This window comes from Monodelphis domestica, chromosome 1, assembly GCF_027887165.1.
Source record: "Monodelphis domestica isolate mMonDom1 chromosome 1, mMonDom1.pri, whole genome shotgun sequence".
Classification (NCBI taxonomy): Eukaryota; Metazoa; Chordata; class Mammalia; order Didelphimorphia; family Didelphidae; genus Monodelphis; species Monodelphis domestica.
The window spans coordinates 13,608,979-13,624,579 of record NC_077227.1 but is presented as its reverse complement, the minus strand read 5'-3'; the positions used below and the strand labels follow the sequence as shown (position 1 = coordinate 13,624,579).

The 15,601-nt window shown below is 39.6% G+C and overlaps 1 protein-coding gene across 4 annotated transcripts in view; it reads right to left on the bottom strand.

Annotated features, from left to right (window-relative positions):
• PRKG1 (protein kinase cGMP-dependent 1) overlaps positions 1-15,601 on the bottom strand; it is a 1,271,158-nt gene that overhangs the window by 245,634 nt on the left and 1,009,923 nt on the right. The window contains exon 1 of one of the 4 annotated variants that reach the window (XM_056819201.1): positions 3,160-3,295. The exons of 2 other annotated variants lie outside the window; for them this stretch is intronic. In XM_056819201.1, the coding sequence (XP_056675179.1) occupies positions 3,160-3,165 (6 nt within the window). In that variant the 5' untranslated portion in view covers positions 3,166-3,295. Of the gene's footprint in view, positions 1-3,159; positions 3,296-15,601 lie in introns of those variants that run through there. One more of the 4 variants, XM_056819221.1, reaches the window with a different exon arrangement.

Here is a 15,601-nt window from a genome sequence, read left to right as displayed (position 1 = left end):
TGATCTTCTTCTTAGGGAATAAAATGATACGATTGAAGCAAGTTAGGATTCCCAATTCACTTCCCTTAGTCCTGACTCCAAATTAAGAGTCTGACCTACACATATCTATTGGTATTTAAGGAATCAATTAGATGTTTTCCTTTAAGAATTATGAAAGGTTAAGATATTCGTCCAAAGGTCGAAGACTGACCATATTGCCTCCACCAGTCAATCAATCAGACAAGGATCATGCACTGATTGTGTGCCAGACACAACAAAAGTGAAAACAGTCCTTGTCCTCAGGGATCCCCCACTATAATGGGGGAGAAAGCATATACACATCTACATTTTTAAAGCCCATATTTTCTATTTGAGAACTGATATTAAGTATTGGTTCTAAGGCATGTGGTAAGGGCTAGGTATTTGGGGTTAAGTGACTTGCCCAGGGTCACACATCAAGGAAGTCTCTGAGGCCACACTTGAACCCAGGACCTCCCGACTTCAAGCCTGGTGCTCTATCCATTGGACAACCTTGCTGCTCCTACTTATACATCTGTATAAAACAAGCACAAGGTGATTTGACAGGTAAGGGGAGAAGGAGTTTTAGATGTTAGAGAGATAGCACAGTCCTCTGTAAGAGAAGGCTTATTTTGAGCTCAATTTCCTTGGAAGGAAATTGAGAATCTGAAAAGAGAAGATGGGGAGAAGTTATGAACTTCAAATATGGGGCATGACTTGTCCAGGTATGGAGATTTCAGAGGGAATAGTAAGGAGCAGTGAGAAGGCTCACTAGGTTGCATGAAGTGGAGCACAGCGATCTCATGGGACCACTGGATCACAGATTTAGACTTGGAAGGAACCTCGGAGGTCATCTAGAACAACCCCCTCATTTTCTAGATGAGGCAGCCTAATAATAAATCTATTACAGTAGTCGAGCTCTACTCTTGACTTTCTGGACCTCTCAACCATGTCAGCAGACATCTCGCTCAGGAAGATGCTGCAACTTCTGAGGCTTCCTCACCCAGGAAGATATCTCCCATCCTGTGTCTCCATCCTCTGCCTGATGAGCCTCTTCCAGAATCTCCATTTGGAGGAAGTGCCCAGGCAGTTCTCTGCTCATCCCTTTACTCCTTTCCCAGTTCTATTCCTGGCTGTCTGGGCTTCTCCTTGACCCCACGAGGGATTTTCTCTCTCCCTTTTTTTACTGCCCTTTTCTGTATCACCTTCTCCATGAGACCGTAAGCTCACTTAGGGCTTTCTTTTTGCTTATGCCCAGCCCTTAGGGCAATGTCGGGCACCAAGTAAGGGTGTAATAACTGCTCACTGTCTTGACTTGGGGACTGACTGTGAAGAACTGCCAAAGCCAAACAGAGGCAACAGGAAGCCACTGGAACTTTCTGAATATAGGAGCACCAGGATCATCCCCAGACTGCAATATTCTCAAGCTTGGCAGCACAAGGATTTTTTTCCTCTTGGATAAAACAGCAACTGCTCTGAACTTGGAGCACGAAGCCCACTTTGGTTCTCCTCTACATTTCCAGACTTATTTCCCATTTCTGCCTTCATACACTCTCCAAAACAATGCGATTCTCTCAACTTCACATCTTCTACCTCACTGGATTTACTCAGACAGTTTACTCCCTCCTCAGCTCCATCTCTCAAAATTTCTGCTCTTCTTTGAACCTCTCTGGTGCCACCTGCTCTAGGATACCTTTGCCATGCTTGTTAATTTTCCTCCTATGGTGGACTTCAATTCCCTGGAGCCATCCTCATCCTGCCATGTTTAAAAATCTCCTTTTCCAACCAACTGACTTGAGAAGCTGGTCTTCCGATTCACAAGGGCTAGACTAACGTCTTTACTTCCCAGCCAACTTCATGCCATCCTGCCATTCACACCCCACCTCCCCAACATCCTAGCTTTGAAAATAGAAATCAACTAAATGCTAGCAAAACTTTACTGCATGCCCTTCATTTCCCCCCTATTAGAAAAGAAACTCCTTCAAGGCAGGGATTATCTTGCTTGTACTTATGATCCCAGGGTAGTAAGTGCTTAAGAAAACACCTTTCTTTTCCACAGGTTATTTGGATTTATTTATAGACTGGTACATCTCCTCCCCCAGTAGAGTATAAGCCCCTTAAGGGCAGGGCTTAATCTTCATTTTGCTTTCATATTCCTAGCTCCCAGCACAGTACCTGGCATGGAGAATGACCTGGCAAATGCTTGTGGATTGGGTCACAGAGAACCACACGGTAATTACTTGAGATGTAAATATATTTTAAAAATTTAACCAAAAGAAGTCCCAATACTCAGTTGAGGAAAGGTATGGGGAGGGAGGAGACATCATTGGCCATTTCTAGGTTGCTGCCACCCAAACACGAATAGAAATAAAATAGAGGAGCAAATTAAAAATTCACTTTTTCCTAGTTACCCAAAGCTTTGGAGTTTTACCATAAATTTTCCATCATTTGTCACTCGTCAGAATGGTTCCTATTGAGGTTAAGGGCTACTCAGTAGGGAATGGGAGGCTCTTTTGAGTCTCCATAGAGGACCAAGAGAAGGAAAGGGAACTCGTTTTGATGAGGCTCTGCCCCCACCCTCCATGATTTTAGCAATAGGAGGTGGCGTTCCTAGTGTACAGACTTCTACTGCTATAAGCAGGCACCTCATCTGTAACTTATCAAAAAATTGCTATGGGGAATTTATTGAATTTATCTTTCCTGGGAAGAACATCAGAACCCCACCCTCACTTTACAGCTATAAAATAGAGGCACAAAGAGGTTAAATTACTTGCCTAGGGTCATAGTTAGCCAGGAGGTATCAAGAGAATGTGGCAGGATTTGAATCTAGGTGTTTCTGATCCCATGGTTCTTCCTCTGTCCAGCCATACTACACTGCCCAAACTGATTATGCATAGGGAGAAATGCTCTATTGGTAAAAGTGGTTCCATGTTAGAAGGGGGGCTAGGATTAGTTTTGGAGTTATCCCTTTTTTCTTGAAGGATTTTAAGTAATATCAATGAGTCCATCAATGAACATGTATTTATTATGTCTAATATGTGTCAGGCAAAACAACAAATTGTCTGAGCTATCACCGTTGTTTTAGACCTAGTCCTTTCTAATGTGGGGGGCTATACAATGTCCTTTATGATTCTATAGTTAATAATATAATCCATATTCTACCTCCATTCTATCCCCAAAGACTCTTCAGAAACATCAAGGCCTAACTCAGGTGGCATCTGCTATTTTAGGCTTTCATGATCCACAAACCTGCAAACCTCCTCTTGCCCCCAGCCCGCTTATTAGTGCTTAGTGGCTTAGAGGCTAGAAGGGCCTGGTATACTATAGTCCATGAGGTCACAAAGAGATGGACACGACTGAACAACAACAATGACAACAAGGTCTCTTGAGATTACTTTGTATGTCATGTTCCAGGGAGAGGTGGGATGGACAAAGCGTTGGTCTTTAAGGCAGCCAGACCCAAGTTCAAGTCCTGACTTTGACAAATACTAGATGTGTGACCCTGGGGAATTTCATTGCCTTTCAGTGCTGTAGGCCACCATCTAAGGCTGTAAGGTACAAAGTTGTCCTGGGAGAGTGAATTTCCTCACTGTGGATTTCCCTATAAGCATGGAAATTACAGGACTAGTGCCTAGACTTTACATTGAATTAGCTGTTGAAGAGTTACAACCAACCAGTAGAATGCAAGCCCCCTGTATCCTCAAAGTCTCAACAAAGTCTCTTACATTATAGATGACTATTAATGGGTGACGGAATTGAATAAAGACAAAAAGTGGCAGAGTGGGAAACATTTCCCCAGAAAATCCGTTATCATATTGAGAAGCAACATGAAATTATCTTGTCACTGAATGAAAGAATGAATGAATAAACATTTATTAAGCGCTTTTGTGTCAGACACTGTACTCAGTAGTGGGGACACAAGTACAAAATGGAGAGAGTTCCCATTTTTAAGAAGCTGCCATTCTAAGGAGATTATGACCGGGACTGAGAAATTTAAGGGATCTTGAAAATCCAGAAGTATTCCACCTGCTCAGAGAATTGAGACGAAGAGGGTTTAAATGACTTCCTCAAGGTCACACAGATGGTAAATGGCCTTTGGGAAATGGGGGACAGAAACCAAAGCTTTTATTTTCTCCAGGCATATTCCTTTCTAGTTAGCTCACTGTTGGGTCAGAACAACATATCAGGACTATATTTATCCTGGAAGGTCTGGCTGCATAACTTTTAATATTTCCATTCCAATGAGGCTAATAGGTGCTGAGATTACATTTCTATATCCTTCTTTCCATTTTTAGCAGTGGAAAGAGTAATGCCTTGAGAACTTAAGATGATGAACTTTGTAATTCCATCTCTTCATGTTTCTCTTGGCAGCTCCCTGACTCTTTGGTTAGATTAGCAAAGAACATTTATATCAAGTCAGCCCTTGATTTTGCTCCTGAATCCTAAAGGATCCTACTTTGAGTTACAGGTCTGAAAACTTGAATCATCTTTCCCACATTTCATCTCAAAAGCTGTAGTATTCAAATAGCGCTTGTTGATTCTCTTACTACCGAATGATCTCTGAATAAGCTGATTGATGTTATGAAACAAAATGTAGATCTGCTGTGATAAAGTAAGGGGAAAAGGGAAATAAATGTTAGGATAGGGGGTAGAGAAATGATTTGACTGGTAAAAGGAAATCTAGGTGAGGGAACTTCCCCCAGGAATGCAGGTCACCACCTTTTCTGCAAATAATACTCTTGGAGATTTGCTTGGTGCACTGAGATGACTTGAAAAGGAGCTACTTGAAACTTCCTGAATTGTTGCCTATTGACTCCCTGATGCTGCCACTCTAGTAGGATATAGATATTGTTATGGTGTATCCTTTGTTTCCAAAGAAGACCAATGGCATCATAGAGTGGTATCTTGGCATGCCCATGTGTTGTGTTTAAGTGAGGCAGAGTTGTAGCATGCCATCAGTCTCACCCTCTCTTTAGGAGTCATTGAAGTCCAGTGGAAAGACGAAAGTCAAGATGGCTGGCGACGACCTAGGATGTAGTGGATGATCTCAGCAAGTTCTAATAGCTCCATAATGACTGCTTCAGCCACCTTCATGGACATTGGAATGAATTATTCTTACCCATCCACTATGCTGGAAAAAGTCTTCAAATGCTTGGCATCGACATCTCCCTGACTCATGTATGAGGTTGAGGCTTGCAGTTACATTCCACCTGGTCTGGCCAGTATGCCCAGATGGTTTTACCTAGGTGGGGTCATTACACAGGGTAAAGCTTCTTAGAGCCACATATGAGTGTTGAATGACAGGTGGACAGTAGTCCTCCAAGAGGCTTGGCAAGCCCTCATACCAGAGGCTGGTTGTCCCTGAGCACAGCTTATCTTCTATGGTCTTTCTAAACACCATATGTCCATAGATAGCTAGATGTAGATGTTTATTGTTCAGATGTTTCAGTTCTGCCTGAATCTTCATGGCTCTCTTAGGGATTTTCTCAGCAAAAAGTATTGTACGTTTGTCATTTCCTTCTTCAGCTCATTTTCCAAATGAGGAACTGAGGCAAACAGAATTTAAGTGACTTGCCAGGGTCAGACAGTTAGCAAATGTCTGAGGCCAGATTTTAAGTAAAGAAGAATTTTCTTGATTCCAGGCGTGATCCTCTATTCACTGTGTCACCTAGCTGCCCTCAGATATAGACATAGATGTAGGAATAGATCAATAGATAGATTATATATAAACATATAGAAAGGTACATAGGTATAGATATAGTTAGGGATATATGTATATTTTAAATGATGGACACACACACATATACATGCTATCTCTCCACTATAATTTAATTCCCTTAAGGTAGGGGCAATTTCATTTTTGTCTTTATTATCCATCGCTTGGCACAGAGCCTCACACAGAGTAGGTACTTTATTAATTCATATTGATGGATTGATTAAGTCACTCACTCACTTTATAGATGGTAGAGAAGGGATTTACCCAAGTCACAAAGGAATTGGTATCAAAGCCAGGATTCAATCCAAGACTTCAACCAAATGTTGTCTTCTGCCATACTGCTTCTCCTATGAGTTTGGATTTGAGGCACACCTCCTCTCCTCTTATAATGGTCCTTAAAGAATCACCTTTCCAAATTTTAAGCATCACCACCAGAATTTGACATCTTTGAGTGAGAGCATTGCTAGTAACTAGAATAATAATACATATCTTTTTTAACTGGAAAGAAGCCCAGAGGAGGTGACATACCAAGATTTTATCAACAACTCAAAGTGACCTAGCTTGAATTTATTAGAAATGAATAAACCAATAAATAGTAATAAAATATTGATTATGTGTATGCTGTGTACTAAGGAATCTACTAAGCTCCAAGTATATAAATACAAAAGCAAAGACAATGAAGGGCAATGGTTATCCTTCATACTCAAGAGTACCAATATGTATCACTATATTTGGGTCAGTGGACAAAGTATGTAACTAATCACTGATCAGACCAATATGAGCTTGGAAGGCTCTACCACAAGTCAAGCACAAAATAGTCCAAATGCACATTTGGGATGGAGATGTCTCTAAAATTGCCCATCTCACATTTCTTTTAATCTATTGCAATTTTGCTTTGCTCATAAAGCACAATGCCTTCTTTGACATGTGGATGCCATGCTGGACAGTTCTGTGTCAGTGTCTCCCATGTCTCAAAATCAATACCAGAATTCCTCAGAAAGATCTTTAGCATTTCCTTCAATCACTTCTTTTGATATCTGGGTGAGTTCCTCCCTGGTGTTAATTCTCCCTAAAATAGTTCTTTAGGCAAATGTGAGTTTGGTATTTGAAAATTATGTCTGGCCCAACAGAGTTGCACTCTCTGAAGCAGAGTTTGAATTCTTGGCAGTCTAGCTTGAGAAAGGACCTGAGCATGCAGCTTCTTATCTTACCAGGGGATCTTCAGAAACTTCTAAAGACGATTCATGTGGAAGTGATCGAGTTTCCTGGCATGATGCTGGCAGACTGCCGAGGTTTCAGAAGCATACTACAATGAGGTTAGTATAACAGCTCTGTAGACCTTCAGTTTGGTACGTGACTTGATACGTCCTTTCTCCCATGCTTTCCTTTAGAGCCTCCAAAATACTGGTAATATGTGTATCAATCTCATCATCTATGTTTCAACCCTGGAAAGAATACTGCCAAAGTAAGTGAACTTATCCATAGCATTCAAAATTTCTACATTTGCTACATCTTCCTTTGGATGATTTGATGTTGGCTAGTAAGAGAACCTCTGTTTTCTTCTTCTTGTCCAGTCAACATTAGCACAAAGGGCAGAGAGTCAATTGATACTCTGTTGTTTCAATTTCAGAAGCTGCATTAAATGCACAATCATCTGTGAACAAAAAGTCACACGCCAGCTCTCTCTCCACTTTAGTCTTGGCATGTAGTACTTTCAAATTAATAAATTCACCATCATTTCAGTAGCTGACCCTGATGCTATTTTTGTTCTCACTTGAAGGTATCCAATAACATCAAAGCATGGAAGTAAGCACACGGGCCTGCTTCACTCCATTGGTGACTGGGAAAATGCAAGAACATCTTCCATTGCCCAGAATCCATGGAAACATGTCATCATGGAACTGTCCTACAATACTGATGAACATCTCAGGGCAACCAAATGCTGCCATGATCTCCCTCATAACTGCCCTCATAACTGATGGTATCAAAGACCTTTATCCTTCTGCACAGATCTCTGTTCTGCTCCTTGCTTTCCTCATGGAGTTGTCAGGCAGCAAACACCATATTGACTGTCCCTCAGCTCTTTGTGAAGCTACACTGGAATTCTAAATCAATAAATTAATTAATGAAATAAAAAATTAAATTAAAAAATAAAAATAAGATAAAGCTACACTGGAGCAATGAATAAGACAGCAACATTCCCCACTTTGTGGTTGCCACAGGACAATCTATTTCTTTCCCCTTTACAGATATGGACAGTGGAGACAACCTTGATTTCCTAGAGGATAACCCCCTTTGCTATATAACTCAAGATTTCAGTCATTGTATGAACAATGAATCTCCCACCCCCACTTTGGAAATCACTGCTGGAAGGGAATCAGCACCAGGCCTTTGGGCACATGAGAGGAACCTAATAGCATTCAAAACTCTTCTTCAGTTAGAGGTTTGGCTAGAAAAGGATTGACTTCATCCTGAGGTATATATAGTCAATGGTTTCAACTTAGGTTAATGACAGTCTGTTGAGAACACTGTGGAAGTGTTCAGTCCCTCTCTTCAGGATCATGTCCTTATCACTGATCTATGTGGTTTCATCAGTACCAAGTAGGGCAACATTGATCTTTGGCCTATAAATAGCCTTCAGGGAATCATAGAAGCACTTTGGGTTGTTCCTCTGAATATAAAAATGAATTTAATTGGTCTTCTTACTAGGTCAAGAATCCTTCATCTCTTTAATTTTTATGTGCACTTTACTTTTGTTGCAGTTAAACACTGACTTCTTAGAGATGAACAAACTATCCTGCTGGTAAACCCTGTAAAGTTCTTATTTTTCATTTAGTAGCTACTGAATTTCTCTATTATTTTCATCAAACAAATCCTGTTGTTTCTGAGTATTCTGGTTCAAAGGAGTAAATGCATTGATGTACACCAAATCTGTGAAAGTACAAGTTGTTCATACATGGAAAAGCATTCTAATCTATTGACATTAAGTCCTGTATTAGTCATCTTTCCTTGGGGTAGTTGCTTTTGTTGAATGAAAATGTTTAGCTTAGAGAGGATAAGTCTATGATTGGTCCAGCACTCTGTGCCACACATGACCTTCATCAGCCTCACATCCTGTCTGTCTTTTCTCCTTATGATAAAATAATCTATAAAGTGCCAGTGTTTGCTGAGAAGGTCTGTCCATGAAATTTTATTGCATTTAGGTAAATAGAAGATATTGTTGGTCATGAGAAGGTCATGAGACATGCAAGTCTTCAGTACTAAGTGACTATTGCTGTTGATGTTTCTGACTCTATTCCTCCTAATAACTCACAGTCTCGCTTACTCTAGCATTAAAGTCACTCAGAATTACAAGCTCATCTTCTTTCCGAACATTGTGGATGAGGGTCTCCAGGTCTTAATAATTTTTTTCTTTGACCTCATCAGGGTGGGAGCATATGTACTAATCATGTTGGTGTAACACTTTCCTTCAAGTAGCAATCACATTGTCAGGAGCCTGTTGTTCCTTCCTTTTGGGATATATACAAGTTTATCAACTGAATTAGAGTTGATTATGAAACTTATTTTAGTTTCATGGGGCTCCTCATAATGGCCACCACTCCAGAAAAAAATATGTGTTCAGCTGCTATTTCAAGTAAGCTGGTCTTTAGTTGCCAGAATGTGATACCTGCTGAGTTCTTTTGCAACAATTATTTTTAAAAATGCAAATAAGCTCAGAAGGAGTAACATACTAAGATTTTATCATTGATTCATAGTAATCTAGCTTGAATTTGTTTATTAGGAATGGAGAACAAGCATATATATGTATACATAGGTATATATATGCATATATATATTTAATTTATTAAGTTTTTGCTAGTGTTCATGGAATCTGCTAAGTTCCAAGGGAAAAGCACAAGTTCCAAATTGGAAAAAAGGTGGTGGGCTCTGGGAAAAGAGAAGGAAACCACCTGGGAGCAGAGGGACCCCAGGTAGGAAGAGAGAAGAGCATTTGACGCTTATTTCTTCATTCTACCCAGGGTACTCTGAGATCATATGAGGTCTTGATAAGATGTTTTTTTTTTTATTAACTAAGGAGGAATAAACTTAATCAGCATTGCTGATAATAAGGAATGATGCCTACCTCCAGTTATCATAATGCAAAATTTAATTTTTCTTCTATTTCATTGCCTATTTCTTAGTGGTTTTTCTTGGAATCCAATTTGCACTGTGACTCTGGGAAGAATGAACAAACAAAGAAATAAAACTGCCTTTCCTCATTAGAAAGTAACACAAGGATGACAGCCACGGAGGACTCATGGAAGAGCCTCCTCTGCTTGTGATAAGTAAATATTCAAAATTCAGCAGCAGCACCAATATCTCTGAAGCTCAGTCAAGGGTAGCCAAGCAAGAGCTCTGGTGTTTGGTCAAGAAATTCCAATGGCTGCTTGCACATGGACACATGAGCAAATCAATCTTAAAATGCAAAGTGATTCTGAATTCATCATTATCATCATCAATGACACATGAGCTTCCAAATAATAAAATAACTGCCATTTTCTCAAGTAGGCAGACAGTGTGAGTAGATCATACAGAATCACAGCACAGAAGGAACCTCAAAGGCCATCTATCCCAATCTATTCTTGAGAACTTCCTTGACAAAACAACAAACCAGATCCAGTCTTCATATTCCAGATCATTTATATGGTACTCCCCACGATGTAACCAAACAGGTCTACTTCCTGTCCTTCACATTTGAAATAGTCCATCTCCCATCAGTGCACAGATTGTACTTTCCTTTCTAGTCCTTGCTTTCTGAGATTACTTTATTGCAGATTATATTATGTTATTATTTATGCATATGTTTGTATGTATCACTCAATGAATATTTGTTGATTGAATTTCTGCATTCTCAATTCACAGTCAGGATCCTTCTATTAGGGGCTTAATAAAGACTCATTGACTGATTAATTGAATCAAAGACTTCCAATGAAGTGACTCCCTCATCTCTGAAGGTGATCCATTCTGCTTTGGGCAACTTTCCTCATTCATTAGGAAGTTTGTTCTCACATCCAGTAGAATGTGCCATTTTGTCATGGCCACCCATTGCTCCTGGCTCCATCCTCTGGCTCAAAGAAGTTTCCCAACCATCAGATCACAGACACCCTGGATTTCCTGAGTCCTCTCTTTGCTAGATTGAATGGCCCCAGTTCCCCAAACCATTTCTCCTATAGTTTGAACTTAAGTGTCTTCCTCAATTCTGTCCTCCAAGGAGGATACTCTCCAGCTATCCAATGAGCAGCAGTTCCCAGAATGGAATACCAAGTCAGAGCATGACAAAATTATTGCCTCCTCAATTTCTCTTCTGGAGGCTGTGAGATCATCTAGAAGAAGCCACCTTCTCTGAGGGATTTGTAACGAGGCTCTCTCTCCACTCTCCATTGCTGTCCATGTGCCGATAGAAACCCGAGATAGCTATGTTCACAACCAAAAATGAAGGGGAACATAGGAACATGCATATCTGAGGGTCGAACTCAGTCGGGTGAGCCGACTTTGATTCCAACCTCAGACCTAAATGTGTGGCTGTGTTCAATTCCCTTTGTTTCTTTGAGCCTCAATTGATTCAGCTGAAAAATGGGGATGCTGCTGCTGCCCCATCTTCAAAGGCTGGTGTGAAGGAATCCCATGGCAAATCTTTCAGAAGGCCCTGAAAAATGGGTCTCCTGGTGCAGAATCCGACACATCTGATAACATGAGCAACGCAGGAATTTCTTTCCCATGTAGACTAAATGACGCCGGTGAAAGACACACGTGTCTTCAGCAGTGTAAATGTAAAACCATTTTCTAGAAAGGCATCAAAACCTTGCTGAAGACAGATAGGATTAAGTCTAAAAATCTACGTTACTGAATAGCATGCCAGGGCTTGATTTAACACATCTAGGTCAAGAGTAACTGTAGGACATTAGAGAAAATCATAGCATGGGTTTATAGCAACGAGCCAATGATCTAACGCGTGCATGAACCCTCGCCAGGCGGCTCACGAGACCACTTTTACCATTACTTGTAAAGACCAAGTCATTAAAGTGACTTTCTAGTAAAAACTCGAGACGATACCAACTTGCTTTCTGCTAGGATGCTGGCATAGCATCTTCCTAGGGCTTTAAGGCCCACGAAATCCTGAGCAAACACTTTAATCTTTGCTCATATTCCCTAGGAAAGTTGGACTCAGCACAGGCTTCAGCCTTCAAAGACCCTGGAATGTTTTAGGAGTAGATATAAAGTAAGTTTAACATAAATTAAAGGATTACATTCATAAGATGAAAGATAAGTAAAGCATTAATGACTCTCCTTAGGGTAGAGCAGATACTTTAAACATGAGAATAAGATGCTGGAAAAAAATATGGCTCTTCAATATGAAGAATCACATAAACGCACAGTTATAAAATCTCCAACCACTGCCCTTGGTTGAATTCCTAAGGTTTGTGGAGAGACAGGAACAGATCGTTTAGACTTTCATAACTATGCCTGGCATATATGTGTCATTTGCATTTTCCTAAATACTTGATACTCATTTTTATTTAAAATTAAAATTTTGTTTAAAATTCTATGTAGAATCCTTAAATAATTTTCTACATCAAATCATTGGGAATGCATTTAAGATATATGATTTCAACATAAATGTGATCATAAACATTAGATATTTTGTCTCATTTATTTAATTTAAAAATCAAACATTTATTTTCTCATTTATTATTAGCTTATTTACTAGTGATTTTTATCTCATTTATTTAAAAATTTTACACAAATATATCACATTTTCCTACAAATTAGGAAGAGAATTTATTTTGAAAAATTAGATTCATGCTACCTAAAAAATTATTTTCTGTGGCAAAATGACTCATTACAAAGGAACTAGGAAGATTTGTACCAACCCCTAAAGGGTAAAAGGAACAGAACCAGCAGGACAATTGGGACAATAATGACAATGTAAAGACAAACAATTTTGAAAGACTTGTGAACTCTCATCCGAGCAATTCCTAACAATGAATCCAGAAGACCGATGATGAAGGACGTTCCCTGGAGTGTGCTAGTAAGTGTTTAACAACTGACTCTTCAAGAGTTGTATATGAGACAAGTTGTTAGTTTAATTTGCATCATGGCAATTTTCTCCGTCTGTCTGTTATGTCTAGACAATCAACAAAGCAATAAATTAAGCCCAGATTTGTAGCCTTCGCTGATTTCTGATGTGTAAATGCTCACATGGAACATTTAACAAACCAGCTCTAGCACACTCCGGAATGCCAGCTACCTCCAAAGAGAAGGGATGGATTGATATGCTTTGGACATGGCCAAGGTTGAATATGTTTTGCTCAACTCTGCATAAGCTTTACAAGGCTTTGGTTGTTCATTCCCCCTCCCCCCCAATAAATAGAGAGATGGGAGAGGAAGAAAGTAAATGCTTGTTAATGGAAACATAAAATTTAATTAAAGAACTGTAAAACACATAAAGCAAGTGAGAATTAGATTTGGTGAAACTCCCACATTCTATTATTTCCCTTGTCTGTCTCATTGCCTGGAACTGAGGCAATAGTTCGATCAGTCTAACGAGGATGAGGGGAGACGATTACATTCAAAACAGTATCTTCTGTTAAATTGCGTTAAATTCTGTTAAATTTCCAGTTTACAAAGTGATTTCCATCCAGGGCTTTGTTCGATTCCCACGACAACCCTGCCTGGTTGTTATTAGAGGGACTTTGACTCCCAGAAAAGGAAAAGGGAACCTCAAGGATGCAAAGTGGTTTATCTAATATATGTTAATGGTGTAGCTTCCTGAAAGGAAAAGGGGCATGATTTAGAGACAGGAGATCAAGGTTTGAATTTTATCTTTGCAGCTTATGAATAAGTAAATCAGTAAGTCTTATTCAGCCTCAGTTTCTCATCTGTAAAATGGAGATAACGTGACTACCTAGCTCCCAGGTCTATTGGCGAGGAAAGTACTCAGTAAACCTTTTTTATTTTTTTAAACCCTCATCTTCCATCTTAGAGTCAATACTGTGTATTGGCTCCAAGGCAGAAGAGTGTTAAGGGCTAGGCAATGAGGGTTAAGTGACTTTCCCAGGGTCACACAGCTAGGAAGTGTCTGAGTCCAGATTTGAACCCAGGACCTCCCATCTCTAGGTCTGGCTCTCAATCCACTGAGCCATCCAGCTTCCCCATCAGTAAACTTAAAAAAAATTACAAGAGGTCTACAGTCATCATTAACCATCAGCCTAGTACAATAAAAAACTCATTGGTTTTGGAGTCCCAGGCACAGGTCAAATCTTTCACAACTCACTTCACTTCCTTTGGCCTCAGTTTACCCAACTATAAAATGAGGGATTTTGACTAGATGACTTGAGGTCCCTTCCAGCTTTAGATATGATGCCACAATCCCATGTCAGACTTTGGAAAGGTCAGTTCACTTATCTGGGTGTTAGTTTTCTCTATAAAATGAGGGGTTGACTAGATCAATAGTTCTTTGACTTTTTTGGTATCTGGATCCCTTTGTTCCTTTACCAATTGGATGGACCCTGTTTCAGAATCATGACTTGAAAAATAGAAAAAAAAAATACATAGAGTTACAAAGAAATCCAGTTGTATAGAAATATAGGCACCTAGGTGGTACACTGGATAGAGCACTGAACCAAAAGTTAGGAGGACACCTTCCTGATTTCATAAGCTAACCATAGATGATTATTAGCCGTGTGACCCTGAGCAAGTCATTTGATCTTGTTTCCTTTAGTTTCTTCATCTGAAAATGAGCTGGAGAAGTAAATGGTAAATAACTCCATTATCTTTACAAAGAAACCCTAAATATAACTGGGCATGACCAAACAACAACCTTGAGATTCAATTAGTTATCAAAATATTTTTTAAAAGTTAATGGATTCAAGGTGAAGAACCCTTGGCACAGGAAGATTCCCTTCCAGCTCTACATCTATGAGCTTATAAGTCTATGATGGCCATCATGAATACTAATGATAATCACCTTATGGATCCTACTCTAATGGCTACGTTATTTAGTTATAATTCTCCAGTCCAAAATCAATTCTGGCTCTGAGGTAAAATGAAAAAGGCTGAAAAGAGGTTGGAATCTCTTTTAAAAAATCATGTTCAATAATGTAAGAATAATTGTTTGAGTTTACCTCAATTCATTTAATTGTATTCAATTCAAAAAAATACCTTTTTTTTTGATAAGGACACTTTTCCTCACAAAGGAAAAAAATAGAAAGGAAAAATAGAAACAATTCCTGAGCTCAGAAAAATATATTTTACAAAGGGATGGGGGGTGGCCCCTATAATGGGATTAATAAGGGCCTCTTGTAGGCTGTGACACCTAAGCATGGGCTTTCAAAGACCCTCAGGATGCTACAGGCTAGAGGAGAAGAAGGAATGCATTCCAGGCATGACAGTTAGGACATGCTAGGACAGCTAGGACAAAGGCAGTAAGTTTTCTAACCCTCGTGTCCTGTGCTCTTTCATCAATTGATTCTGTCTTCACTATATCCTGTAGATAGTATGAATGATCACAATAACTGGTATCTGAAAGCTCAAGGCTTGTTTATATGCTCCCCTCCTCCCAAATTGATCCAAACTCATTATGGATTTGTACATAATGAGTTCATATTCTATGTTTGGGTCTATCTTAAGGGCTAATGGTTTGGATGCCAATGTAAGACTCATCCCAAGGGGTATGCCATGGGATAGGGCTATATTTATGCTCCTGCTGAAGAACTGCTGTCTCCTACTAGGGGGTCTTTATGCATCCATGGGACTAGGACTGTGTCAAAAATGGTTGGCAGCAGGTGCCCCCTCAATAGGTATAAGAACCACTTTGTTTCTTCTTTTTTCTCTAAATTTCCCCCTATT